The 25396-nt window shown below is 32.9% G+C and overlaps 3 protein-coding genes across 3 annotated transcripts; 2 read left to right on the top strand and 1 right to left on the bottom strand.

Moving 5' to 3' along the window:
• Window positions 1–1257: 1257 nt before the first annotated feature.
• LOC128731438 (guanine nucleotide-binding protein subunit beta-5) lies at window positions 1258–3060 on the top strand. Its single transcript, XM_053824560.1, has 5 exons — window positions 1258–1375; window positions 1469–1724; window positions 1790–2201; window positions 2272–2535; window positions 2593–3060. Exons 1-5 carry the CDS (start codon window positions 1258–1260, stop codon window positions 2602–2604), a joined length of 1062 nt encoding a protein of 353 aa, XP_053680535.1. The 3' UTR covers window positions 2605–3060.
• A 3915-nt stretch (window positions 3061–6975) lies between these two features.
• On the top strand, window positions 6976–15322 carry LOC128724786 (uncharacterized). The gene is made up of 5 exons (XM_053818510.1): window positions 6976–7117; window positions 8666–8767; window positions 14661–14832; window positions 14902–14963; window positions 15066–15322. The coding sequence occupies exons 1-5, from the start codon at window positions 6976–6978 to the stop codon at window positions 15320–15322; spliced, it is 735 nt and encodes a 244-aa protein (XP_053674485.1).
• A 7188-nt stretch (window positions 15323–22510) lies between these two features.
• Window positions 22511–24927, bottom strand: LOC128731593 (farnesol dehydrogenase-like). Its single transcript, XM_053824724.1, has 4 exons — window positions 24746–24927; window positions 23205–23888; window positions 22707–22853; window positions 22511–22640 (listed from the first exon to the last, which is right to left on the bottom strand). Exons 2-4 carry the CDS (start codon window positions 23871–23873, stop codon window positions 22599–22601), a joined length of 858 nt encoding a protein of 285 aa, XP_053680699.1. The 5' UTR covers window positions 23874–23888; window positions 24746–24927; the 3' UTR covers window positions 22511–22598.
• Window positions 24928–25396: the final 469 nt, after the last annotated feature.

The following is a 25396-nucleotide window of genomic DNA, read 5'->3' as shown; positions in this document are numbered from 1 at the left end:
TTGATAAAATGATCTACAAGCTTTTGAATTATTTTTGCATTCTGCAACAAGACATTTAAAATTTTGTACGATTATAAATAATTTTGTATTCAATAATTTTAAATAAGCGAATTATTCTACCCGTTTGGTTGCAGACGAATAATCATTTTCTTGTTTCAGCAGTTATGCTAAGGCTGCATGTGTGGAGAAGATCAGTAAATTTAAAAGAATTTTATGCAAGAGGACTCGATTCAATGATATCTTTGTATCTGTATCGTCTATCATGATGTATTTTAAGGGTAAAAATAGCTATTTTCAAAAATGAAAACATATATAGTTTTACCGGCTTTCTGGACTACGTAAATTCAAAATGTTCGTACCATAAGCAAAATAATGAATTCCTTATCATCAATGTCACATCGACTGTTTATCGTTATTTTGGTCAATGGCATTTGACCTGTTCTGCAATAATTTCATTCAGGGGTGCTCGATAGTCGAAGCGTTAGCGTGCGGCACAAACACACGATAATATTGATATAGAATCTCGTCTGAGCCCCACCGTACGCAGGACTGACTATCCAACTACGAGTAATTAAAAAAGTAATGAAAGCCTTGGCTAAGCATAGCAAGGTTGGCCATGTCGTTACGACGTGCTCAATTGAGAGCGGGCCAGTAAAGAAGAAAGAAGACATTAATTTCCATGTTAATGAAAACAGGCCATGAGTAAAAATGCTCATTCAATTGGAATTTTAACCTGTATGCACCGAGTTCTAGAGCAACTGTGACGATTTGGAATACAGAAGGTTTGATTTTTATCAAATTCTAGCTCACAAAATCAGCAAGCTCATTTTCGCTCAGCCTGTAACCTAGCCTTTATCAGTATCCTGCCTGTAAAAGCAGCAACCGTCGATATAGGAGTTTGATGTTGGTTTGACCGTTTGAATTTAGTTTTAAAATTGTGCTGCTGGGAAGGTAAATACAACACATCTTACATACCACGCAAAGAAGAAAATGATATTTTTGACAAGAAATGTTCAAGCTGAAAAAGTACTTTTTTGACAACACATAATACACTAACACATGCTAACACAAAGAAAAACCGAAGCGATTTTGTCCTTCAGTACGCGTTGTGCGTGATAATAGAAACGCCTGATTTCGATCTGTCAAAATTCTTGAACAAAAAAAAATAATAGTTTTCTCATCGTCGTACTGCGCAATCCTCCTAGAACCGTAATCATTATTTGGAGTTAATCTACTTTAGACTCCTTGAATTTGACGATGACCGACGTTCTCAGCAGTGTTCATAATTCTGAAAAAGTTTCCGCGTTAATCAAAGAAGCGGAAAACCTCAAATCAAAGTTAGAGGAAGAACGCCAAAAGTTGAATGATGTATCCCGTGTGTATTTTTTTGTTGCATCCATGTCGATCGATTTTTTCTCCTACCTCAGCCATTTATTATTAAAATATGTTTATTGTCATTTATATTTAGTTTCATCGGTGGCGGAAAGGCTGGAGATGATTAGTTATTTAAATATAAAACCACGTCGTGTTCTCAAAGGCCATCAAGCAAAAGTACTCTGTTCAGATTGGTCACCGGATAAACGTCATATCGTCTCCTCCTCTCAAGACGGAAAGCTGATAATATGGGATGCATTTACAACCAACAAGGAACATGCTGTTACGATGCCTACAACTTGGGTTATGGGTTGCTCATATGCACCATCTGGAAGTCTTGTGGCATGTGGGTTAGTATTGACATAAAGCAGTAATATTCAATGTATACTTGGCAATTTTAATTTTATTTTTCCAGTGGACTAGATAATAAAGTCACGGTATATCCAATCACTCTTGAGGAGGATATCTCATCTAAAAAAAAAACCGTAGGAACACACACTAGCTATATGTCGTGTTGCATTTTTCCAAACTCTGATCAACAAATTCTGACGGGTAGTGGTGACTCTACGTGTGCTCTGTGGGATGTAGAATCAGGCCAATTGCTTCAAAGCTTTCACGGTCACACCGGAGATGTAATGTCGATCGATTTAGCTCCAAATGAGACAGGAAACACGTTTGTGTCAGGCAGTTGCGATAAAATGGCATTTATATGGGATATGCGATCAGGTCATGTAGTACAATCATTCGAAGGTCATCAGTCGGACGTGAACAGTGTGAAATTTCATCCGAGTGGCGATGCAATAAGCACTGGCTCAGACGACAGCACTGTATGTATATTACTATCGCTTTTTAAATGGACATTGAAATAATTCTTACTAAATTTTTGCGTTATTCCAGTGTCGCCTTTTTGACATGCGTGCGGACAAGGAAGTAGCTGTTTTCAGTAAAGATAGCATAATTTTTGGAGTTAATTGTGTCGATTTTTCTGTAAGTGGACGTCTTCTGTTTGCTGGATACAATGATTATACGGTAAATGTTTGGGATACCCTCAAAGCACAGCGAGTGTGCTTGCTATATGGGCACGAGAACAAAGTTTCCTGTCTTCAGGTATCTCCGGATGGAACTGCATTGTCAACCGGTAGCTGGGATTACACACTTAGGGTAAGCATAATTGTTTTACTTCTTTTTACATGGTTTATTTAAATCTTGCAATTTTAGATTTGGGCTTAAAATGAGCATTCGTTGTACCAACATGTTTGCAGTATTATTAAATGACAAATGGCAACGCAAAATATTACCAAATAAGAAACCATATTTATTCCAAAGAAAATGTTATATTTCGGTGTATTATATAATACCGAGCTATTGATATTACAAATACAATTAATATTGACAACATCAGTTCATTTAGCCCAGCAGGAAATAAGAACTCAATATCTGAAAATGCTCCACTGATGTCAGGATATGATAGCAGTTGTAACCATCGTTGTATAGAACTTATTTTTAAATAATCATTTATAAATTAGTTGCTAGGGAAATTTTTAATTGTGGATATTTGATTGAAAAGAAATAGTATTGTAAATTACGAAAGAATAGCGCTAAATTACTGATATATGTATTCTAGTAGACACCATTGATTGATTTTTATGTTTATTGGATCGAGAAACTAGAATAAATGTACTTCCAAACATATATGTGTTTCTTTTGCTGCTAATGGTAACATTTAAAATAGCAACACACATTTATACATACATGCACACACACACACACACACACACATATATATATATATATATATATATATATATATATATATATATATATATATATATATATATATATATATATATATATATATACATATATATATATATATATATATATATATATATATATATATATATATATATATATATATATATATATATAAAGGAATAGGAATTAAATAGAAAGAAGAAATGTAAATTCATGTTCTTGTAATTTACAACATGGTAAATCACTGCTTTTGTATTACATTGATTAGAATTTAAACAATTGAATCTCTAAACGATTGAATTTCTATTTTGAAACGCCTTTTTTTAACAATTTTCAAGACTTGATTAACCAGCTACGTGAAAATTTCAAGTCACTGAAATGTTTCAGCCAGGCAAGTCTTGACCGTACACTGATTGTTGAACCATTTAAGAAGAAAAAGAGTGAGTTTCACGTATAGTGAATAATTAGTTCGAAAGGCAGCCGTGTTGCTAGCTTAAAGAAGAGCACATGTCATGCTGTTTGCCATCGACCGGCTGAGGGCGCTTGTAAACTAACTTGGGACTAACTTGGAGTACTAACGGATGAAAAGCAGTCGAGCACCCAGGCTGTTGTGGAGAATATGAAGTCCATCTGCGACAAAGCAGAAGATGCACTCACTCGTGCTCTAAAATGAGCCACCGAAGAAAACCAAACTGCACCCATATTTTTCAATTCGCCCAAAACGTTATCTATCTTGGATTGATGTTGAAAAGAGTGCTAAATTTCTGATCAGCGCATTAAAGTGACTAAAAAATGACTCCTGGCTACCTAATCCGCTTTTTTCTGTGAACGGTGAACTGACGCATGACAAAGGCTCTTATTTTTAACCCAATCTCAACTAAGCAGATATAGAATTTTCCTTCTTGTTATTTGAATATGTTTATCGCTTGCACCACCTGTTTGCAGTCTTAATAGTTATCTCTATACTACACTTGAACTGGAACTGAATTCCTATCAATTTCTAAAGAGATGATTCATTCATTCCCTCAGTGCCAAATACCAAACCAGGATTAAGTGGAACCAACTGATTTATATGTAGTAATTAAATTTTGCTCTTCTTTTTAAATGGCTCAACAAGCGGAGTACGGTATGAGCCTGCCTTTCTAAGCTAAGGCTTTCTATGATTTAACATTTTCACGTACCTGAATAGTCAGCCCTGCGAACGGGAAAGGACAAGTCGAGGTTTGAATACGATACGATCGTGTGTTTGTGGCGAACGCTAACGGCGCTTTATATGTAATACCCATCATGTAAGTATAAGCAGGAGGGGAAAAACAAGAGAGATTATAGCTTTGTTTAGAGAAATTATTTTATGGCTTGCTATAATAGCATAAGGGTAACAGATTGTCTATTTCTTTCTCTTACTTACCTTTTCAATACAACAGGATATCCTTTTATCGTTTATGGTCAATTAAAAAATAGCAGTTTGGGCAAACGAACTGGTTCTGAAATCACGGAACAAGTTAGTACCCGCGTTAAGAAAATCATAAGCATAAGCGTTTTTGTTGTTCGCATGAGAAAATGGAATAAAAATAGTCAACATCAACAATATGGAATACATTTTCACAAATCCACGTGCGACCCGTATTAAATATGAAAATAAGTATGTTATTCGATTTAAGAATATTTGTGCCATAACCACCTTTGTATTTGCATGAAGATAAACTGTTCGATGGCTATGAACTGTTAGTGAATTTGCGCATTTCTTTCCTTTGGCTCTGCTTATATCTTGAACCAGCAATTAGCTAATATTGTTTTGCATAAATCAATGTAATAGAATAATAATTAACGATAATCAAAAGAATTTGAATACTAAGCAGATTATAAATATGTTGGTTAATTTAAATAACCCAAAGAAAGATAAATAATTTTGAAAAAATAAAAAAAAATTAGATTTATTTGTTTTCTAAAATGACAGTATTTATTTTGTAATATTATTTCTGTTAGTAAATTTAATATTTCTGTTAGTAAAATTACATATTTCTGTTAGTAAATTTAATATAATTTAAAATCTAACTGTTATGTTTAGCCCCAGAATGGTCGCGTTTAAAATCTAGTGTCCTACTCCTAATAGTTCTAAAAGCTTAGAACAATCAAAATCGTTGCATGCAGCGCATTGTGTGTATAAGCCCTACTGCTATAAAAAATAAAAAGAGCCCAGAACGCTGTGAAGAAAACGTACCTATGCATGATGCGTTGTATGCTGTGGCATTTGTGTTGGTATTAGAGTTGCTACGGTTGCTTTTGGATTGGTAAGCAAGAGTTCGTGTCGTTATAACTTACTAGCTGCCGATTAAGATTGGTTTATATCGTTCAAACTAGGCGTGTTGTTTTAAATTTATTTGATTTTATTGTAAGTATTATGTTGTGAAATGAAGATTTTTTTAGTGTAACTTTATGTGTTTCGTATTCGCTTTAAGAAAAACGCTTTTCTGCTACGAATGTGCTCCGACATTTTCATCAATGCGCTCGTGTTTGTGCTGGATAGGGGCTTCCGGAGTAGACACGGAATGTGAAAATAACGCAAGGTTCGAATGAAGAGGAATAATAATCAATGGTGCGCCCAATTTGTGTTTTCTGCCATGTTCTTTGGGTTATAATTTAGAATATGAATATACTGCTAGGATAAAAATGTGTTTTTAAGGTAAACATAATACGGAAAATGTGCCATTTTTTCGGGGTCGCTCGTGACTTCCTTCTTCAATATTTCACCTACTTTTTGTGTGCTGTGATGTAAATGTTTGCTAGGAATACGATAAAGTGTAGTAAAAGTATGTTTTTTGTGATCAATAGCAAAATTCTTGATTTACCTATATACGGATATATTCGACATTCGAATGAAGTGCTGGTGTACTTGTTTAAATCAAGCTGTGCAGCTGATCCAAAATGCAATAGAATGTAAAAATCCAATAGACAGAATTTTAATTATTCAATGGTAGTTGACATTACGTGAATTATTCTTATACTTATTCCTGTTCAGAATATATGTGAAGTGCAAATTCCCAGTTTAATTAATATTTCTGTGAAACTATTGGCGTTAATCATGGTACGACTGAAATATTGCTTAAATGATGACAGCAAAGTTGACGTTTACTGGTTGCTTGCTGCTGTTTACTCATAAAGTGAAAATGTCTATCGTTATCTTCCAGGATTGTTCGCTTTGATAGTATCGATAAAGTAAAATATAGAATATCAATAGGGTTCATGAATTTGTGATCTGATTGGGTTGTTGGAATAACAAATATTGTGTAGTGACAAACACATCAAGTTGTACGTCGAAGCATATGTCCAATTACACATACGTATGCAATCCACACACCAAATGAAAGGTGTATAGCACAAGCAATGAGTATTTCGAAACGTTTAACTTATTTAGTGTTATGCCAAGTTTGCTGAGTAAGTAATATGAATTTAGTAGTAGCATAATAACAAGAAGATGATCGTTTGTTTCAATGTGTGTTTGTTTGCTTTGTACTGTAAATAATTTTCAGGATGGAAAAATGTTGAAATTGTGCCACACTCGGACGTAGAACGTTTTTGAATTCGTGCGTTCGGTTCGTGTGAATTGTGAATTTTCGTTGGTGTTAGTGTACTGTTCTTTTAACCAACAAACACGTGTCAATAAAGCAATAAATCATTCCACTAGTGAAATGAAAAGTATCATGGTTGTAGAAAGGTTTCAAAATTGATTAGAACTAAATATTAGGCTACAAAAAAGGAACCTACATATCTTGCAGATTGGTCTGGTCCACATGCAACCAGTTTCTTTCACCTCATTGCATACCAGCTTCTGCTGATGTGACAAAAATGGAACATTGTAAAATCATCAAAAACTTTAATCAAACAAGTGATGACATTAATCAAATCAAGCTAAAAATCAGAGATTGTATTGTGACACATTCTATGAAACCTGCCATTGGATTCTATAAATTTTTAGCTAGATTTTCTGGTAAGTAAATATTCTGATTGTTATTAAAATAAGTTCGTTCTTAGTGTATTTGTAATATATAAGTATAAGTATATAAATATATATATATATATATATATATATATATATATATATATATATATATATATATATATATATATATATATATATATATTTATTTATATATATATAAATAAATATATATATATATATATATATATATATATATATATATATATATATATATATATATATATATATATATATATTTATATATACATAAATATTTAAATAAATATATATATATATATATATATATATATATATATATTTATTTATATATACATATATATATATATATATATATATATATATATATATATATATATATATATATATATATATTTATATATATATATATATATATATATATATATATATATATATATATATATATATATATATATATATATATATATATATATATATATATATTTATTTATATATACATATATATATATATATATATATATATATATATATATATATAATATACATATATATATATATATATATATATATATATATATATATATATATATATATATATACATATATATATATATATATTCATATATGTTAGATATGCACTTATTTATTTTTATGTTTGTAATTATTGATTATAAATATTTTGCTCTATTTAATGTGAATTATTTCATACTTAACAACAGTGGTATTTGTTGAAATTAATTTTTCCAAGTTCTAATTAGGAATAGCTTATATAATTATGCTGTGGATACACTATTTGTTGTATTTGTTTATAAATATGTTTCAATGTAATCAAATCGATGGACTGAGTTCGGTTATCTTTGGTATATACTATGTGTTAATTATTTTGTTTATTGAAAGCTAAGCTAAGCTGGAGGTTTTTGAAAAAAAAATTGTATTTTTTTCATTTGTTATCTAATGATTCAATTATTGAGATCTCATTGTTAACATAAATTTATAATTTGCGCATTATCGTTTGCAGTTGATTGCGATCCAATGTGATCGAATACACTGTCTTATGATGCGTGGCTTATTAATGAACATTCAACTATTCAAAACTATTTGAAATACATTTTATGATAAGTAACTAATCAAAACTACATATTATGATAAGTCTATTCAGATTATTCAAAATACATATAATGATTAGTAACAAAAAGATATCAATGTTAATAATATAGATTGTTAATAATATGGTATGATTTAGATGCTTGTTTATTTTAGCACTATCCTTCAGAACAATGTACTCACAGCAATTTTATTTGAATTATTTTTTCCATAGGTACCTTCTATTTGCTTGATAAAATTGAAGCATAAATAACTAGTAACAACTACAGTAAATAATAACTTTAGTAAATAAAACAGAATATTTTTTTAGATATAAACTGTTTTATGCAATTCGGATGTTATTTGTTCGACATCAAAACTTGTGAAAAAAAACCCTTGTTTCCGCACTGTTTTTTTAATTTAAAACTAGTATAGCTGTGATCATGTTTTAAAATATTTTATTTGATTTTGCAGGAAGGAGACGAATGAATCATCAACATCTTCATGAGCTGTACAATAGATCGATCTATTTCTTTGCAATTTTTTTAGTTTTAAGCTCATCTTTACACAAAACAGGTGAGTGACTAAGAACTCTATTGAAAGAACTAACCAGGGATCGAAAATGTAACCAAAATGGGATACAATGCAATGACTATTTTCCAAAAGGTTTCACATTAAAAACGAAAATGGCAGAAGATGGAAAGAGAAAGAGGTCACGCCTAGCAATCTTTCTTATCAATTCCTTCCATTCGCACCTAACGTCACAGGATACATATATATATATATATATATATATATATATATATATATATATATATATATATATATATATATATATATATATATATATATATATATATATATATATATATATATATATATATATATATATATATATATATATATATATATATATATATATATATATATATATATATATATATATATATATATATATATATATATATATATATATATATATATATATATATATATATATATATATATATATATATATATATATATATATATATATATATATATATATATATATATATATATATATATATATATATATATATATATATATATATATATATATATATATATATATATATATATATATATATATATATATATATATATATATATATATATATATATATATATATATATTTATATATTTGTATTTATACTTATTTTTTTGAGTGATAATAAACCGCTGTTATTCTTTTTTTGCCAATCCGCAAAATAGCTTTAAGGGATCAACATACAAAAAAATATTACTGTTTTTCAACAATATTTAAGTACTATGTATAACATAAGAACTGGTCGGAACATCTGTCCCGCCAGTATGCGATGTATGAGAGATTCGATTTTGTGCCTACCTCCATTGCGAGGTTCTTCATATTGAGGACTACCAAGGCAATGACGAAACAACGAAGAACATAAAACATATTTGAGTATGAAACCCTGGGTTGATGATGGTGATGTTGCTACGCAGGCAGCTCAAGTTGCGCACTTCATTTGCTTAAAAAGAAAAGAAACAATCTTCCGAATGTCGGCTGTTCAAATTATTCTTTTGCACCCGGCTGTATTATGCTGCAGGCTAGAGATGGTGATGCCTGAAAAAAAGCTCGAGAAAACGGAATGGAAAGGTACACATAAATCCGGTGTATTGGTGCGAAGGAAAGGGAGGAGCATTGTGAGCCTCGATTTCTGATCCGTTTTGTTCGTCAGTAGACAGATGACTGTAAGCAAACATGTGTGAGCTTGTATTTCTATTGGCTTCTTTTGCTGTTTCCTTTTTCTCGAAAACGAATGTAAACCCACGATTCTATACCAGAAACGTTCATGTCTTCTACCAACTGTTGAATTTTTTGTCACCTGCAGGATAGTACTTTCATTCTTTTTTTTTTAAATATAATACCTAAACTATCATATCAAACATTTTCAATGACAACATGATAAATTTATTGTTAACGATTACCTGTAAAAATAATTTGATAATTGAGTTATTGATTTTTGTATTTGCTTTTTAAGTTTTAATATCTTGTAAATGTGATATACACCTAATACTGCTTACAAAGAATGGATGTATATTTAACGAAAAAGTTTTTTTTATTGTTATTGGAGATTTATACATTAAAATAAAAATTTGGCAAAAACCTCATTGTTATTTTCCACAACAAGAGTGGGGAAATTTGTTCAATCGCTTGAGTTTAGCTCAGTCTAGAGTTGAACTCGAAAACGTTGTTTGTGCGTGCCGTTCGATATCACTTCAGTAATTGAGCATCTCAAATATTTTGACGGAAAATTGTATCATGTCGAATACTCTTACAGCTCGTCCATCTCTAACAGATGCGGGATGTGTGCAAAATGAATAAAATAATATCCTCATATTCATCATCACATTTTCTATCACTATCATTACATACTTTTTCGTCTTTTAATCAATCCGTTTTTACAAATACAATTCTTTTTCTCTTTGGCAAACTGAAACATATAACGTACTATCTATACATTTTTCTGTACCAGCTGATATAAACCCTATCGGTACTGGTTTCATCGCCTATCCACATTGTATACTATTGCTTACGGCTGTTTTAAGTACTATTAACTTTCATCAAGTTATTTTCTTCTTATTTCATTCTTTTTCTCTCTCTTTTTCTTATTTAATCATTCATAAAAAGCTGTATACTTGCCAAATTTAAACCATGTTAAACAATAGAGATGGATTAATGTATTCGCCAGGAAAATGATTTTGCCAACGGTGCTGCCTATATATATATATATATATATATATATATATATATATATATATATATATATATATATATATATATATATATATATAAAGATTGAAAAATTTATTTAACCGTGGAAAAGCAAAGATGTATTGCATGGGTATATAGGTGGGATTATATGCATTATATGGGTGGAATGGTCTGATCCGGTGTCAGGGAAACGTTAAAACCATAAATGGGATATAGATGGAATTACTTACTGGGACATATGAGTTCTCGTTTTTTTATGTGTTTTTTTTGCTATAATATCCTAAAAAAATATGTTATTCAATTGAATATAAAACATAAAATCTCTACACAGATCCTCGTGGGTCGCAACAAATTTTTCTCTTGTCATGACATCGATCTCACTCTACTTTTCCCATACGGTAAATCCCGCTCATTGCTTTCCTTTCCTGTTTGAATGAAGCATCTTATTTCACATTTATAACATCCTTATGGAAAGGCTAAGATCTCATTCCCCATCTCCGGAATTTTATTTACCCGTTATGCCTAAGCCTGTACATTTTACTACACTGTACAAAATAAGAATAGCATAAAACTATGTTTTAATATTTCCATAGAATTTCCATGTCAATTGTATTTTTTTGAATGCTATTGCAACCTATTAATCCTTTATGTTTGTATGAATTTGTAAAGTGAGAAGTTAAATTTTAAAGTTGTGAAGAACAATCTATATTCTTTAGTTATTCAGCAATGTTTCGAGTGAAGCATTTTTCATTCACGAAAACATAAAAATAAAATCATGCATCGATGCAAGTCTCTATTCCAGAGTAAAACGTTAAATATATTTCCCGATGATACACCGTAGTTGGACTGTTAAATAACAATTTCGAAAATGGTTGTCACTAAAGCAAAGGTATAAAGAAATTGAATAACATTTGGAACGTAACTAATATTTAAAAAAAAACAAATCACAAATTGCTACCGTCTTCATATAAGGTTGTCCACACAGTTCCTCAAGCTCGTGGTTAATTATCCTCCTCCATCGCGCATATTCTAAAATTCCAACAAAGATTTTCCTTAGCACATGATGTGCAAAAACGCCGTGTATTTCGCCGTGCTTGTACGCCATAGGTATTTTCTATTAGTATGTTCTACATGCCTGTAGAGCACAACTGTTCCAATAAGTGTCCGAACAATAGTGCATTTCGTTAATTAAAGAAGAGTTCTGAACCGTTACAGTTGATGGTGTAAGACTTGAGAAACTTACAGCCACGAATCCCCTGAGTAATATGCGTACGGATCAAGTTGTTGTCCGAAGATTCGATTCAATCGAGGTAATTCTATCACGATCAAAGCATAATACATAATTCGCTAAAAACTATAGTTAGGTAAAAAAGATGCTTTCATACAAACGAATGCAAAAATCTTCTCTTTTCGTATGCAAGGCAGTTCACTTTTGATGGTCCAGACACAATGTATAGTTTACCAAATGTATTGCATGTAAAGATCAGCAAAGACTTTGGTGGAGGTTCACTGATGGATGGTTTGGGGAGGTTTTTTTTATTTCGAATCGCGGTTCCTAAAGAAGTGTGAGACGAGTGCATTGAAATTACAATGCACTGAAACAAGATTTCATCGCAGCGAATCGAAGAATGAATTACATCGCTCTGCTTTTTAATATTTGTGTTTTCTTACATATAAACAGAGAGATTTTCGAGTGGCCAGAATATTCTTCTGATTTGAATTTCATGAAAAAGCTTTTGGGTGATTTGTTGTTCTTTCCTTTTATACAAACAGTAAACAATGCGACTACATTCTATATTGTCATATTAATGAATGCTAGGAACATATCGAACAGAATTCGCTTGAAAAAATCTATTTTACTCAATTACTGTTAAACATGAAATCGCCGTTATTAAATATCATTTTAACCGAGTCAGCCCGGGATAAGGCTCTCTGCGGCTTTTGGGAGGAAATAAATAACAATAACAACAATAACAGTAAATATCATTAAAAATTAAACTATCTCAGTTGAAATGTGTATTTAAAAATATTTAATTAATTTCTCCATGGTGGTTTAATATATTCTTCTTAGTTCGAGTAGTGTATATTCTATTTTATTCCAATTCAGATTCTTATTTTCGTGGACAGTCTGAACGGATTTTTTGAGATGGGGCTTACAGTGCCATTCTAATGACATGATTAGCCTACCTGCAAGCTTAATTCATAGCACAATGATGAGCCTATTGTACAACTATCGTAGAGCTCCAAATTAAAGCGGTTCCTCCAATGTTCATTCTTGGACTTGGGGCCAAATATCTTTCTGAGCGTCTCCCTATCGAACGCGGCTAAGAAGAGTATTTCGTCAGCTTTGGGCTGAGTCTCAGAGACGTACTCAAACTGTGAATGTCTGGCATAGCTCCAGCTTCAGCCGTTGTAACAGCTAGCTTGAATGGAGAAGTATCCTCAGACTGTAGTATCCCCCTGGCGCAGACCCTTAGTTTAATAGAGAGTTTATTATCCACTTTTACCTGTCATGTGATATAGATCATGATTATTGAGATAAGATTCATTGCATCGTAAGTGTTAGCGTGCTGCTCAAACACACGAACTGTTCAAATCTTCCAATCTTGACTGAGCCTCCTCTGTAGACTGAGGATTTATTATTCGGTTACTCCAATTTACTGACGGTATATTGGTTCCATACCAATGCAAGGTTTTGAAATCATGCTTGCGGCACTATGACCTATCACTTATAGCCTTGATGACAATAATCTGAGCTTTCAGCCATAGTCCTACGGCGTTCAGTTCCGCCGGATGTAGCAGGAAAATGATCACTCCTTGTGGGGCTAGCTGAAATTCTGTGTAGAGTGTGTACGATCCATTGGCCCATGTTTTATGTCGAGAGGCGTTACAGGAAGCATAGAGCGTTTCCTTATATCTTTCCGTAGTGTGTATTGGGTACTGGAGGCAGAGTGATTGGCCTCGTCCTCAAGCTCCCAGTACCTCTAGAATTACAGTTTAGTTTAGCGTCTGGATATTAGAATATGTTTTATCTTGTTAATATTGTTCATCTAATTAGTATCAATGTATTTTTCGTTACAATATCTTCTGTTACTAATATTTATTTATTTAGCATTGAGTCAAGCTATGGAATTTGAGCTACAGCTATATAGAAAACTTTTCTTAAACTTATTCCCTACCATAAGGCGGCTCCTCTTACAAATTCTGGAAGGGGAAATACGTTTTTGACATTCGAGGCTAGATGGGAATCAATCAAAAATAAGTTGTTTTATATCTAAGAAATTACATATATTTTATCTGGTTAGGATTTGGTTGGAAAATATTACGCAATTGGGAAAATGATTGTGTAGAAATTATAGGAGAATTATAAAGAAAGATAATAGGGTGTATTAACAGAAATACAAAGTTCAAATAATCAGATAATAATAGAGGTAGAGACGAGACTATCGAAGATAATGTATTAAGACATAAGTAATTCGAAGATTATTTTTATTAGAAATTTTGATTATATGGATATATTCGCCGCCTATTTATGACCAGTATAATTTGTATGCCTGTAAAATACTATTGTAAAATTAAAAATGCTATTTTTACACAATAATTGATTCTTAATTTTAGTATTCAATGCAATCAATTACTTGTGTTATTATTGTTTGATATATTTTTTCTTTTTTATGTTAATCAACTTACAGACGCGTGTTCGAGTCGCACTACACCAAAGCCTCGACCACCAAGCTCCACACCTAGGCCAAATATAACGTTCCATACGTATAAATGCCCTCCAGCCTATGCTGCCTGGTATTGTCTGAATGATGCTACCTGTTTTACTGTTAAGATTGGAGATTCGTTGCTGTATAACTGCGAGTAAGTTCAGAGATAATGTTTAGAAAATTTTAATGGATGTATGAAATACATGTAACATTAAATTTGCAGGTGCGCTGATGGATATATGGGACCCCGATGTGAATATAAGGATTTGGATGGTTCATATTTGCGTAAGTATTTTTGTGGTTATTATATGAATAATTTATGTAAATAGATTTGTAGACACCTATACCCTTATTTATAATCGAATGAATTTTTTTCATTATTAACAGCCACACGACCGAGAGTAATGCTTGAAACAGCTAGCATAGCAAGTGGGGCCATCGGCTCGTTGGTTTTAATAATGATTGGATGGTGCTGCTGGTGTATTCGAAGACATCAACAACGTAAATGGATAGACAAGGAGAATAGTGTAGACACTGTGGATTCTCCCGGTATTTTGCACGTTGTTCATAGTGAACGTTTGCTACGACCATTCGGGACACACCATCTCAAAACTATTCCCATGAGTGATTCGTTTAAACGATAAAATTAAAAAAAACGAAAGCTCACTTTTTATAGATGCGTAACTGCGACTATTCATCTCATATTCAGTTTTTCTGAATCAAGTTTAATTTAAAATTTTAATAAAGCTCCTGATGGCCTCACCTTAACGTTTAACATCAAAGATAGTTAAGTAGCAACATGCTCTATTTTTGCTAACGAATCCTTTCACCTGCGGAAGTTTTTTATCAATTTTAAATAAAATTTGATTTTGTAACAGAAAAAAATATAAACTATATTAAATACCAAATTTTTACAATTTTTTTTCAAACTTTTTGTTTATATAATATTTTTATTTGTAATTGATAACAATTATCGTTGATTTTTTGAACGCATCAAAACAACACAGTGATTAGCAAGACAAACGACCAACCAAGAAGTTGAACATTTTCACGAATGTTGATGTATTATTTATTTATTTTACTCTAGTAGGGAAGTGACTAGCGAATAGTAGCGAACTTGAGAAATTATTCCTGTCGTTGTTTTATTTTGTGAAAGTAACACGATTTTGGTGGGACCTTTAATTGAAAATCACCATAATCAAGTGTGTATTAACACACTGTGTGTGTGTATTATTAAAGAATATAAGACAACTGAATCAAAAACCATCGAACAGAAACAAGCGAGAAACATTAATTAATAATAATGCAGGATGATATCCCTATGGATATTGAAATAGATTCAAATAGTTGAGATTAAATAAGATATACCGTGTGCCTATTGCTATACACTGAATATTGATAGGCCGATGAAACAACACACAGAAGTAGAACATTGCAAAGTTTAATTAATCGACATTATTGAAGAAGAGAAGAAAATTTTGATTAGCTATTCAAGCATTTCGAAGGGATTTGTTAAAGGTGTTGATGTCCCGTTTCCAAACTTTTTATATTTTTTCTTCATTATTTAGAGTTTCAAGTATCCAAAGAAAAAAGAGCGTACGAAAAATGAATTGAATAAAGATTTGAATCCAAAGTTCTGACATACCACGCACAATTTCCATACAAACAAAATCGTTTTAATACTCAATCACATATGCATACCTATAGTATTTTGCTTTCAAAATGGCTAATGTGTCCATTTTAAGAAAGTATCAATAATGTTTACTTTGCGTCTTTATAAATCTGTCCGCGCTTTTGTTCTATTTTTATTTCAATATTTATTATTAATATGCTATGTATTTATTGCGTTATATTATATAATAAAGGAGACGAAATTAAATTCTAATCCTTTTCTACATCAACGTTTAAGTATAACAAAAAATAAGCCTTTTAGGAATAAGAACTTAACTAATCAAACAAGCCCTTGCAACAATGAAGAGCAAAATAGAAATTAGAAAAGATTAAGGATGTTTATGCTCTTTTTGCGACCAGAGTTTTATAAAAAGAAATTGGCATCAATAGATCAATACATGAAACATTATTTTTTTTTTGGAAAATGATTTTATAAAAGTATATAATTTTTGAAAATGAGCAATTTTAGACGAGCTAAGAAAAACACATGTTATGAAACAATAACGAGCACATGTTGTGCATGATAAATAAAAGACATGATTTTTTTGCATCTTTCTTTAAAGTAGTATAGATATCAAAACACATTCATTCCGTTAAGTGAATGACGAAACCAATATTAAAGGCAGCAAAGTTTTGCATAGATATTTTCATTAGTCTGCTTTACTTTCATTTTATGCGCACTAATAAAACATTTTAAGTCATTTTATAAACAGTAAAACAGTAAACATAATACAGTATGGCAAGCCTAAAGCTCGTAAAATTTGTATCCATTGTTGCTTGCAAGATAAACAGATATCGTAAATTTGTTGAGAATCGAATACAATATTTTAATAATATTATTTTTGGAGGACGTGTGCTTATTTTTGTCGCTATAAAATATTGTAATAAAGTCCACGAACAATTAATTAGTCAATTATGATTACTAACGCAAGTTTGATTGGAAGTTACACAGATAAAACAGCCTTCTGGGGGCGGCAGTTGCTGAAAGTTAAAGATCTTACAGAGATTAATCTGTCTAGTATGTTTACGACATGAGCAACATTTTTGATCCTTTTGATTGAAAAAAATGTTGATGCACGTTATATTACATATTACAACTATAATGCTTGTGGCTTATCACAAAAGTGTCTTCAAAGAAATTCATTGTAAATAGTTTTTTTCCTATTATTTTTAAAGGTGTCAAGACAGGGTAAATGAAGGCGTTAGGCGTATTGTGGCAATTGTGTAAAAGTGACAGCTAACGCTTTAATTTTTTTTAATGCAGCTCAAGGTGTTTCTTAGTCGATTTATGTTTTAATGTAATATTTAAGAAAGGCATAGTATAATTTTATTTATTAAGGCATACTGTATTATATACTGAGCTTTAATGAAACAACACAATAGTCTGCAAAAATGGCGGCTTTGAAATGAAATAATAAACATATACCTATCACAAATACAGGATTACGAACGATTTTATTAAGATAATGAACGATTTTTTTAAGTATTTACAGGTCCCAAGTATTTATATCACCGGTTGTCTGATTTGTTCGTTCCTAAACAATTAGGCAAAATATTGATAAAACTTTATAATTTACATCACTCAGTGAATTTATATATTTTTTCTTTGATTTATGTTGTTTTGACTGATCATTTATACAACTTTATACTAGTTTTTTTTAGTATAACGGATATGGCTGTATCGTGTGTCAATAACGTTTTGCTCAATTAAGTGGATTTATTTCAATTTAATAATCAAAAATTTATTTAAATTGATTATGAAAATAAAAAGGACCAAATATGATAAACGGAACTACAGATGGAGGTCTCGATAGCTGAAGCGTAAGCGTGTGGCATAAAATCACGATAGCATGGGGTTTGAATCTCCACAGAACCTCTCTGTGCACAGGATTGACTATCAAGCTTCGTGAAAATGTCAGATCACAGGAAGCCTTAGCTTAGCTAGCAAGGCAGACCTTTGACCATACACCAGTTATTGAGCTATTATTTCAAACGAAAAATACATATGATACCAAAAGCCCCGAACAGTTTTTTTTTGGGCTGAGACACTGGTTTTAGGCAAACTACACAAGCCCAATTAACTCAAACTATCTTAATCTATGGTAATGAGGAATAGCGAAAGAAAGAAAATAATGGTATAGAAGAGTGGAATGAGTTGAGCTGGGGGCTGCAAATGCAGAAGGAGAGAAATAAATCGAACAGCTCACAGAGCAGAGATCAAAGCATCGCAATGCACAGTAATCAATTGATGATGTTACAAACACTAGAGTCGATAATGGATTAAAGGACTTTGAAAAATGTACAGAGGTGGAAAACGAATCAGAACTTTGATGTCGGATCGTCGGATTATCGGAATCAAGGGAAATGGAAAGTTTTAGCTTTAATATAGTAAAGATGGTACCGGGAACGTGCTTGACACCTTCGTCAGATGTAAAAGCCACCGCCGTTCCCAGAACCATGAAGGATGAGCATGATAAAACTTTCGATGTGATTGCATCATGGATCATGCACGGTTGTAATTGAAGCGATCACGGACCTGAGTAGTGGCAAGTAGGTGTGTAACTACGAGTGATATTCTCCGTTCTTAGGTGTCCGGAGAAGACGGATAGCTCGAACGGGCAGTCCCGTTGCACGTGGCATTTCCAAGCGGATGGTTTACCAATGATTCGATGTCAAGTTCCAAGATCGAAGGAGAGATACTCCGTGAGTGGAGCAAAAATTTCGAGATTTTTCGGAATTTCGGAAGAGAATGGAGTGTATAGTCGAAAAAAAACGAGACTACATTTAGGGGCATTACGGAAACCGTTATTCGAGCAGATTTTCGGGGTGCAAATAGCGCCGTTGTGTACGCTTGGTACTGATGAGAAAACGACGGACGTACATTAGTCAACAGCGATTCCCGTTTTCAAGTCTACCAGGAATCGAACTGAAAACTCATCCATAAGATATCGCTCTTCGTGCTTAACGTCGTTAGATGGCCCCAAACACGGAAGGTGGAACGTACATCTGGTGGAACACGGAAGGTGGAGCACATGCCGTCGCATAGGCCCCGGTGGAGGATGAGAAGATAATGCGCACATCCACAATGCCTTAAATGATGCGGAGCTACCAAAACAGATCGACGGCGCATCTTTGTGAAATATTTTCAAGCGACCTGTACGTTAAGAAGTTCTACGCATCCACGTATTACGGACAACTACATAAATCACGAATCGACTGATGGAAAACATGCTGGACCACAACATTGCTGGACGCGAGGAAAAAGGAGGAAAATACAGTGCGTGAGGCGAGTGTTTTCCAAGCATAAAAAATGATTTGTGTTCGATTGGCTCTTTCAATTTTCTCTTATATTTTTCCGCAATAATATTTTTTGACTTTATAGAGTAGATTTAAGAACGTGTAAATGTGATTTCTATACATTACCTCGATGCTCGTATAGAGATATTATATTTCTGAACATAAAACAAATAATCGTTTCGTTACAAAACAATTTCAACCTTCGCAAAGGTGTAAGCAATTGCTGGACCACTTATTGATTAACATTATGACGTAAGCATGTAAAGCATAAACATAAAGGCTTTATGCCACATCTCAGCACGTACCTTTTACATAATTTCGGATTATTTAGCCGCGAAAGAGAATTTGCTACATGATTTCGGAGGTGAAAAAAGGAAAGAGAGAAAGAAAATCAGCTACAAAATGACGCTTCGAAGCTGTTGAATGCTGACGACCTCAACATTTTCTCTGATGTGCAAGGACTCAACGACTGCCAGAGGTTGCAACATTGCATTGCCCGTCTGTATTTGTGGTGCATGACGAACTGTTTGACCATCAACGTAAACAAGTGCTGTGTAGTGTCTTTTTCCAGAAAAAAGGCTTGTGTTTCATTTGACTTTTCGCTGTCAGGAATTTCAATTCCTCGTGCTGTTGAAGTTAGAGACCTCTTCGTTTTATTAGACCAAAAGCTAGTTTTGTTAGTTTTTATCTTAAGAGTAGCTAGACAGTTCTCAAATGACCCATAATAGAATTCGTTAGTGTGGTTTGGTCTCCACTACACAAGGTACATATTGACAGGCTGGAACTTATCCCAAACGTGCAACTAAAATTATATATAACCGGATGGATTGGGCTAGCAGGGTTAAGGCTAACTACAGAACGAAGTGTTTACTCTTTGGTCTTGAATTGCTTGATCAAAGAAGGAAAATAGCCAATAGTATGTTTGCACAATGCACATCTTGACGTTCCTTCGATTCTAAGTAACATTAAGCTTTCGGCGCAAAGTAAATCACTTAGACCCACTTCGTGACCTTTACGGTTTATGAGTTATGTGCCTCTGTGATTGTCTATGTTTACTTTGAGTCATTTTTGTTAGACGGTTTTATGTTAAGCATTTTGTTAAGCGTATTTTGTTCAAAGAGTTTTGTAGCTCTCATGTGCTGGAAAACTTAGCGTTAATAAATAAATAAATAAATAAAACAGCTAACATGTCTTGCAGCGGGATGTGGTAAATGTTTTCCATCGTGGAAAATAAATTCCGATACACTTGTGGCGTGGAGCTTAAAACGTTAGTTTTATTTCAGAAGTTTATAAGAGGACGAAACGCAGCCTTATATGCTTTCTATAAGTTTCTTTCGTGTTTAAGTTGTATTTAATTTTTTCGTTAAGAGCGCCCTCAGGCATTAAGGTTTGAAGTGTTGAAGCAGACGTTACATTTTGTGGAGACATAAATTACAGAAGACTGGTTTCACGTCAAGCAACTAGAAATTAGTGAAGAAATACTTAAGACAATTGGCGTATTATATTATTGACAAGGTATTGGCACGGCAAAATGTATTGCTGTATTAGTTATGTTTTGTTCCCTCGGCACCGCACAAGCAACGACATGATTCAAATTTAGAGTATTTATACCATAGGCAACCTTATTTTGCGTCGCGTTAAAACACAAATATAAGCATACCAAGGACATTGCAATTGACCATCTCTGCAGATTAATATTTGATTATTTATTGTGCATCGCTAAGCCGTTTTAAATGTTTCCGAAGAAACCGGTATCGTACGCAGGAGAAAACAGTCGTTTGCGTCGATCAAGTAAAGATGTGTCTTTAAATTAATCTTGATGCTAAGCCGAATACACATGACATACACATTGTTGCTGCATATTAGAGCCGTATATATATGTGTTTTTTTTAACAGTAATATGTTAAAAATGTTCTGTTATCTGTGAATTTATATTGTTCAAGTTGTCTCTAGAGTTGCAAACGTCAGTATGTAAAACACTGGCTGGCGCTACGAATAAGTAAACACAATTAGGCTGTTGCTTTTACCACATTTTTCCGTACTGAGGAGACTACGCTTCCTATCTCTGTATTTTTTTTGACCAAATAATATACAATATTTTTTTATATAAGAGAAATTTTATTTCATTACCTTGTGCAGATAATAGTTTTCTTTATATACTTGATAAAGTTGTAGTAAAAGTATTAAAGCCACTAGTACATAATTTTCTCCCCTATATAAGGCACCTGTCGCGACGGCTGAAGCTGGAACTATATAAAACACTCATAGTTCCAGTACCCACATACGCCTCTGAGACATGGACTTTGTCCAGAGCTGACGAAACCCTCTTAGCCGCGTTCGAGAGGAAGATGCTCGAAGGATTTTTGGCCCCGTATGTGTGGAAGGACAATGGAGGAGCCGATACAACGACGAGCTCTACGAACTGTACGATAGCCTCACTGTCGTGCAGCGAATTAGACTCGCCAGGCTCCGGTGGGCTGGTCATGTCATTAGAATCGCACCGGACGACCCAGCCCGTAAAGTCCTTTTAGGCTGCCCACATGGACAGAGGAGGCGTGGTAGGCCCAAACTGAGATGGAGTGATGGCGTAGATGCGTCCGCCAAAAAGGCTGGGATCAACGATTGGCAGACGACGGCGCTCGACCGCGAGCGGTTCCGGTTTCTCCTGGAGCAGGCCAAGACCGCCAAGCGGTTGTAGCGCCTGATAAGTAAGTAAGTAAGTAATATAAGGCACATTATATTTTTATAGAAAAACAAATCTGATCTAAATACGAAGCTAAATACAAAATATACCACATTAAATTGACGTAGGTGGCAGATTATAACCATGAGCGATAATAATTTTTCGATGTTAAATATTTTGATCGGCTAGGTTGGAAATATGTGCTCGGGAACAATAATCTTTCAAATAGCATTAAAAACATGACAGTACTTTATATTTTGTGCGTTTATTTATACGAACTCGCCCATTGGTTTAATAACCAGCTCGTGAATCTGCAAAATGCAAAATAAAGTAAAGTTCATTATTGAATTTTCATTTTCTAAATAATAAATGCATACCTGAACATTGTCTGGTGTTGTGATGGCAAACAAAACGGCCTCAGCCACATCTTCAGGTTTTAGTTTGGGCATATATTTAACAATTTCATTCTCTTTAACAGTTGACGTCGATAAAATATCACCTTCTACCAAACCTGGGCTAATACTCTAAAATGGAATCCGACAAATTTTTATTGCTTTTTTTTACTACAGAAAGAAAGAAACAATACAAATTCAGTGATTATATATATATATATATATATATATATATATATATATATATATATATATATATATATATATATATATATATATATATATGTATATATATATATATATATATATATATATATATATATATATATATATATATATATATTTATATATGTATATATATGTTGATGCAAACTTCCTTTTTTTATTTGTATGAGCTTACGTTATTACGCATTGCGATAATAAATTTCAGTTACGATGTCAATAATTGAGAATTAAAGAAAGCAAATTAAATAAAAAACATACCGTAACTTTGCATCCCGAATCCAAGTACACAAGTTCTTGTCGGATACATTCTGTGATTGCTGTAACGGCGTACTTAGATGCCGGGTACATTCCGTTCAATGGCCGAGTTCCTGGCACAGCTTGGTGCACCTTATGCCCGAATATACTGTTAATGTTGATGATGTGTCCCTTCACATCACGGGCCTTCATAGACTTCACAGCCTCTCTCGTACATAAGCACAAACCGATAATGTTCGTCTCCATAGTCGTGTACAGATCACGAGTATTATTTTTTTCTGTTAACAAGCATTTTGTGATAATTCCAGCATTGTTAACTAGCATGTCTACTCCGCCGTATGTGCCTTCGATCCATCCAAACGCATGCTTCACGTCTTCTTCTACGGTTATGTCACACTCGACGCAATTCAGATTACCTGCCACATCAAAAAGACTGGCACGCAGCTTTTCCACTTTGTCTCGGCGCCTTGACAATGCACATACGATCATTCCTGCCTTGACCAGTTCTTGTGCAATGGCACCGCCAATTGCACCGCTCGCACCGGTAACTACTGCAACTTTGCCATTCCATCGTTTCATTCTATCTGCAATATCTAGTCTTACGGAAATAGGTGTTTCTTCGGGAGCACCTTCGGTGTTGCCATTGTTTGGATTATTACCATTCGCTGACATGTTGGTAAAGTGCTGCTGTAAAAAAATATGCACGCTATATACGATTCGTAGAATAACAAATAATCTACTGTATCTAGACGTTACTACGTGCAGTCGCAAAAAGTTAATTGAAAGGTGAAAGTGCATCTTGAAACATCAAAATATGGCAAAACATCAGTTTTAATTTCGTTTTTTGTTTGTTTCCCAAACGAGCATTAGGTTACACACAGTACACACGATGCACCAATATTTAGTAAAATCATATTAACATCATCAATCGCATTTATCAATCACAACACAACAGAAATTGACACCAATGAATGATTTTAATGAATCAAAATATAAAAATACGCCTTGGCACGTTGGAAGTACCAGATAATTATTTACGATGGTTGTGAATATAATATTATTGCAAGCCCGAACTATTTATGCCGATGCAATTAATCATGTTTCTTACTAAGCCTACCGTTTTACGATTTAAAAAAAGTTAACAAAAAATTTTTTGATAAAACCACACTAGATGCAACGTTATGATAAATGATTTTAATGAATTTAAATAAGAGAAATTAAATCTAACAAATGAATTATAACCAAACATGAATAAGTTCAAATGCATCCTGACAACTTCCAATTGATAATTTTAAATTATCAGGCTTAGCACGAGGTTATAGGTCCATATTAATTTATGTCTTTATGTATGTTGAAAAAACCTTTGTATAACATCTATTTGAATATAATGCCACTCCACAAACTAACACTTTAAAAACGTATTGCTGGTTAGAATCATACGTGCTTTATTTATCACTTATTATTAATTCAACCCGTACACCTATTAAGATGTTTATCAAAACGCTACAAATCGTTATGAGGCTTGCACTACCATTTTAACTTACTTTGGTTAATCACTGCAATAAACGCTCAATTTTTTTTCAATCACTCCAAGTTTTATTTACTTTTTTAGTAGTTTGTTAAATATAACTGCTAAATATAATGCTAAATGAAACGCAAAACGTACAGTCACACTAGATTAATTTCTTGTTTTAGATGGAAGGAGTAGAACAGAACGGCAGTGATGAATTTTGTTCAAAGCAATAGAACAAAATGCCAAACGAGATTTTAACCACATCCTATTTATATAGGCTTCCCGACTCGCTTTTAAGATTTTGATTTGCTTGATCCGTTTTACACCAACACCTGTAGCGTGCCTTACGCTTCAATACTCTCAAACACTGGGTCCGCACTAGAATGGTCTGTACGCAGAAATGCTAATTTAGTAAATGAGTGCGCGAAGAAAATACTGCTACACTCGACCCTTGGGTATAAGAATTGGCTTTCGCAATTTAGAATCAAACAATCAGACAGGATAGAAGAAGCAAGACTGTTATTTGTGCGAGGTAACATTTTCTATGATCAACCTCGCAGAGGATTGGAATGGTGAACCCTGCCTATAAATGCCACTTGCCTGTCATTGAGGTAGTATTTTATATAATTTCATTACTGTTTGCCTTCCAGCTAGGAAGCTATGTTTGCGTTAGAGATTTTTA

The sequence above is a fragment of the Anopheles nili genome, chromosome 2, assembly GCF_943737925.1.
Source record: "Anopheles nili chromosome 2, idAnoNiliSN_F5_01, whole genome shotgun sequence".
NCBI classification, from domain to species: domain Eukaryota; kingdom Metazoa; phylum Arthropoda; class Insecta; order Diptera; family Culicidae; genus Anopheles; species Anopheles nili.
This window is presented reverse-complemented; position numbering and strand designations above follow the sequence as displayed.

Bases quoted from the DNA above. Each gene is read 5' to 3' on its own strand.
- LOC128731438 (XM_053824560.1), top strand. From the start codon at position 1,258: ATGACCGACGTTCTCAGCAGTGTTCATAATTCTGAAAAAGTTTCCGCG. The intron at 1,376-1,468 runs GTGTGTATTTTT...ATTTATATTTAG, and splicing joins AAAGTTGAATGATGTATCCC to TTTCATCGGTGGCGGAAAGG. The intron at 2,202-2,271 runs GTATGTATATTA...GCGTTATTCCAG, and splicing joins CTGGCTCAGACGACAGCACT to TGTCGCCTTTTTGACATGCG.
- LOC128724786 (XM_053818510.1), top strand. From the start codon at position 6,976: ATGGAACATTGTAAAATCATCAAAAACTTTAATCAAACAAGTGATGAC. The intron at 14,833-14,901 runs GTAAGTTCAGAG...TTAAATTTGCAG, and splicing joins TCGTTGCTGTATAACTGCGA to GTGCGCTGATGGATATATGG. The intron at 14,964-15,065 runs GTAAGTATTTTT...CATTATTAACAG, and splicing joins TTTGGATGGTTCATATTTGC to CCACACGACCGAGAGTAATG.
- LOC128731593 (XM_053824724.1), bottom strand. From the start codon at position 23,873: ATGTCAGCGAATGGTAATAATCCAAACAATGGCAACACCGAAGGTGCT. The intron at 22,854-23,204 runs GTATGTTTTTTA...ATTCCATTTTAG, and splicing joins ATTCGGGATGCAAAGTTACG to AGTATTAGCCCAGGTTTGGT. The intron at 22,641-22,706 runs GTATGCATTTAT...TGCATTTTGCAG, and splicing joins CAACACCAGACAATGTTCAG to ATTCACGAGCTGGTTATTAA.